Source organism: Propithecus coquereli, unplaced genomic scaffold, assembly GCF_000956105.1.
Source record: "Propithecus coquereli isolate 6110/MARCELLA unplaced genomic scaffold, Pcoq_1.0 Scaffold208, whole genome shotgun sequence".
In the NCBI taxonomy this organism is placed as follows: domain Eukaryota; kingdom Metazoa; phylum Chordata; class Mammalia; order Primates; family Indriidae; genus Propithecus; species Propithecus coquereli.
The window spans coordinates 234,560-239,078 of NW_012145856.1; the positions used below are offsets into that span (position 1 = coordinate 234,560).

General features: G+C 37.0%; 1 protein-coding gene across 2 annotated transcripts in view; it reads left to right on the forward strand.

The window, feature by feature from the left end:
- Positions 1–4,519, forward strand: part of EIF2AK3 (eukaryotic translation initiation factor 2-alpha kinase 3) — a 79,100-nt gene that overhangs the window by 22,953 nt on the left and 51,628 nt on the right. For both annotated transcript variants that reach the window (XM_012644258.1, XM_012644260.1), the window contains exon 2: positions 365–494. In XM_012644258.1, the coding sequence (XP_012499712.1) occupies positions 365–494 (130 nt within the window). The remainder of the gene's footprint in view (positions 1–364; positions 495–4,519) is intronic.

The window sequence follows — 4,519 nt, forward strand, 5'->3', positions numbered from 1 at the left end:
AGAGCAAGATGATGAGTGAACATTCAGGGAAGACTGTTTCAGGGGAAAGGCTTTGAGGAAGTGGGGAGAGGTAAGAGAAGAGGACAGAGCGGAGGCTGCTGAATCCCTTATAGGGATTAGCATGTGGAGTGGAGGGTGACCTAGCAGTCTGGGGTTTTTCATAAGCAACATAAAGAGATAAAGGGCATATTGAAGTTATCGTGGTCTAAAGACACATAGTGGTGGCAAGACTAAATGTTGGGATGAGGTAAGTCCCTTCTTCCCTGCTACCAGTAGAGACCTGGGCAGTGACTGGTATGTGGAGTAAGTGCCCAATATCTGAGATATCTTTTAAATTTTGTCCTTTTTTTTTTTCAATTTGCAGGTCATTAGTAATTATCAGCACTTTAGATGGGCGAATTGCTGCCTTAGATCCTGAAAATCACGGTAAAAAGCAGTGGGATTTGGATGTGGGATCCGGCTCCTTGGTTTCATCTAGTCTTAGCAAACCAGAGGTAAGATTTTTCAATTAAATTGTAACTAGAAAGCTTAGTTATAATGAGTAATTTCTGATCTTAATAGGCTCAGGGCCCAAGTGCCTAGGTTTGAGGCCTGTCTGCCTCTTACAGGCTGTGTCCTCTTAGAGGAATCACTTAACTTTTCTATTCCTCAGTTCCCCTCCTGTAAAACGGTATGGAAAATAGCATCTACTTCTTAGGATTGTTTTGAGCATGAAATGAATTAATCATATAAATGAGTAGCTGAGGATACTATCTGCCATATCAATACAGCACAGTATCTGAGTTATAAATGGTCATCATTTCTTATTATTATTACAAGAGCCCTAGGAATAATAAGATAAATATAAATAAATACTTCATCGTGTTTTGCTAGTTAGAAATCCATGCTACAAAATACTGTTAATTATTATTCCGTACATTTCTCTCAAGTGTATATCTTAATTGTGAGCATTATTCACCTGTAATTTTTTTGGCAAACTTGATCATTTGCAGAAAATTTATACTTAATAATTCTGAGCTCTAGAATGATAGAGGTGAAAGAGCATAGATTCAAAGAGACGTTGCTTCCAAAACCACACTGGCATATGACTTCAAGACTTGGGCAAGTGACTTAGCCCCATAGAGCTTTAGTGTTTGAAGGACCCTGCCTACCTTGATGGGGTGGAAATGGGGGAGATTAAACGAGGGAAGCTTATTTTCCTCACCTTTAGTCTTGACTCTGACGGATTATGTCTCTCTCCTTTTCCAGAGCTTTATTCTATTGTTTAAATCATTTAAAAATAAGTCCATCTTTTGAGTTGTGACTACTAACATTGAAGCTTTCATCTCTGTTTTCCAGTATGCCCTCAGCCTTCTACCATATCAAGTTATTCCTGTAGGACGCTCCCTAAAATGGTCTTTTTTCTTTCATCATTGGTCTTTTCCTTTAAAAAACTTCCTAGCTGGCATTAAGTTTGGAAAAGACAAAATTTAACATGAGCTGGAGAATGACCTGAATATTGGCGATGGAACTTTCCAATGGGAAAACTGCTCCCAGCAACCAATCTGTAATAACAGACTTCCCTCTGCTTTCCAGTAAACCCAGCCTGAATCTTTTCTGGTGCACCCAGGCTGGTACTTAGGGAAACAGCACTGCCAAATTTCCACGTTTGCTGTGGGCTAAGCCCTGACTAGACTTTCAGAGTGCCTACTATTTGTCAGACAGTATACTGAAAATATCTTTTGAGAATAGTGAACTTCTATTGTATTGTGAATTATTAATGCAGATAGAAATTTGATTGTAAACTACAATCAAAGTTTTGAATTGAGTGTAGTGTTCTACTCCAGTTAAACGTACTTATTTTACTTATTTGTGTTCTGCTGGGATTCTGCTTGGGTATGCACGTTTTGCTTTGTTTTTAAACTAGATGTAAAAGATGATCAACAAAATGAGAAGATTGTAAGCTGCTTGCATCTGAGGTAATATTACAGTGTGTTGTAGTGGTGCAAAGCATGTGTGTGTTTTCAAACGGAAATATACACAGGCACAAATAGATAAATTGCATGGTATGGCAAAGTAGAATGCATATAATTATAATAACCTGAGGTATAGTTAGCGTATTTAAGTTATAAGCAGATAGTCATACTTGGTTTTCTTATAGATAGTAATTATATTAGCTGTTTGTTAAACTACAGTTCAACTTGCTTACTGTCCCTAGTCCTTACCATTTTCTGTGGTTTTTTAGGGCTCTTTTGTTTTAAGTGTTCTCCCCTCCCACCCACCTCTAATCCTAGATTCTTTGGATAGAATGCTTTGAAATGTTGAATCACAGCATATTCAAAAAGTTCACCGTGCACCTTTACAGCAATAAATGAAAAAAAGTTCACTAGTCACTTTCCACACAGGAGAAGAATCCTAAGACCTGCTTGCATTATCTAGATTTAAATATTCTACTTTACAGAATAAAATGTAGAAAATCTAAAAGGATCGAACCATCTGTGATAACATGATAAGTTTACTAGATTTTGCTGCTACCCCAAGTTCTTGGGACCATTTCTTGAGAGTATATGTTTAGTATGTAAATATGCTAATGACAATGACATTGTTCCCACCATTGTAATATATGCTTGGTGTTCCTTATACACAGTAATCCTTCTGAGGTTGATATGTTGGTACCATTTTGTAGAAGAGGAAACTGAAGCTCAAAGAAGTTATTTGCTTGAAGTTGCAGACCAGCTATATAATAAAGCTGGGACCCAACCCAGGCTCACCTGTCTGTACCCCATTCTGCCTGCTCTGGAGCCCTTTGCCCATCTCATACATACCTCCCCTTTACAAACTCAGGCTGTTCATAGAGTACAGTGGGTCTCAGACTCTTTGGTCTCAGGACCCTTCTATACTCTTAAAAATTATTGAAGGCTCCAAAGAGCTTTCCTCCCCATGGGTTATAGCTATCTATACTTATAATATTAAAAATTAAAATAAGTTTTTAAAAGACTTATTTATTCATTAAAGAAATAACAATAAATCCATTGTATGATAATATAAATAACATATTTTTATGAAGAATAGCTATATTTCCCAATAGAAAAAAAATTTAATGACAAAAGTAGTGTTTTACATTTTTTCAAGTCTCTTAAATTTTTGGCTTAAAAGAAGACAACTGGATTTTTGTATCTGCTTTATTAAATATGTTGCATTGTTGTTTTAATTATATAAAGAAGAAAATCCAGCCACATACATATGTAGTTGGAAAAGGGAGGAGTATTTTAGAAGCCTTTCAAATAATTGCAGTCATTCTTTTTTGATATTGAAACAAGTGGAAGTTTCTTAAAGGTTAGTTGCACCATGGACTCTGAAACCATATCAGTGAACATTTTGTACTCTGTTACATTAACTTCTACTGGTCTGTTTTGCCTTTTACTCATTTTTGTCATTTAGAAAATTTTGACTCACTGAGTTACCTAGATCTTCCAAATGTTGACGTATTTCCTTATAGAATATCAAAAAAATCAAATTTGTACCTATCACCACTGATCTCATCGGAAGTCTGTAAGTCCTGGGAAGCTGTGAAGCGCAGACTGGCAGATATATATTTTTCAATGTTCTAAACTTCTCTTGAAAACTTGAATTTTATCACAGATACTGTGAGTTGTGTTCTTTGAAGTGAGAGATTTACTTTGTTTATTTTTGAGACACTGTCTGCCAAATACCTAAGTCTCATAGCCATAGTTTTTCTCAGTTAATTTTCAAGTAAAATTGGAGTCCCGTGAGCAAAACAGCTCACAACTCAGTTCCACAAGTGCTTTTTCTCAAGCTATGCTTCACTATGTGGAAAAGGGCTCGATACGTACTTCCTAATTAGTCACACAGAATAATAAAAAGATGTGTACTCAGGTTCAAAGATTTAATAAAATTAATCATTTTATTGCTTTATCAAGAACATTCCTAAGTGCAACTGTCTCTTTTCTTCTTCTTTTGCTGCGAGTATGTGATAGTGATGAATATGGTGACTACTGGTTTGGAGCTTGATTCATGCCAAGGCACCAGCAGTTTTAGTCAGATTGCTTTTTTTTTTTCAACCCATTCCCCTGCTCCTAGTCAGATTACTTTTATACCATCAGTGCAATTAGCAACCCAGTGAAAAGGCAAGTCACACCTTATTATGAAAACTGACTTTCTATACCCTTGAAAAGAGTCCACACTCTAAGAATTGCTAATCTAATATATGATAGAAATATTGTAAGAATATTTGTGGCCAGGCCTAGTGGCTCACACCTGTAATCCTAGCACTCTCGGAGGCCGAGGCAGGAGGATCGCTTGAGGTCAGGAGTTTGAGACCAGCCTGAGCAAGAGCGAGACCCCGCCTCTACTTTATATCAAGAAATTAGCCGGAAAACTAGAAATATATAGAAAAAATTAGCCAACATGGTGGAACATCCTGTAGTTCCAGTTACTCGGGAGACTGAGGCAGTAGGATCACTTGAGCTCAGGAGTTTGAGGTTGCTGTGAGCTAGGCTGATGCCACTGCACTCTAGCC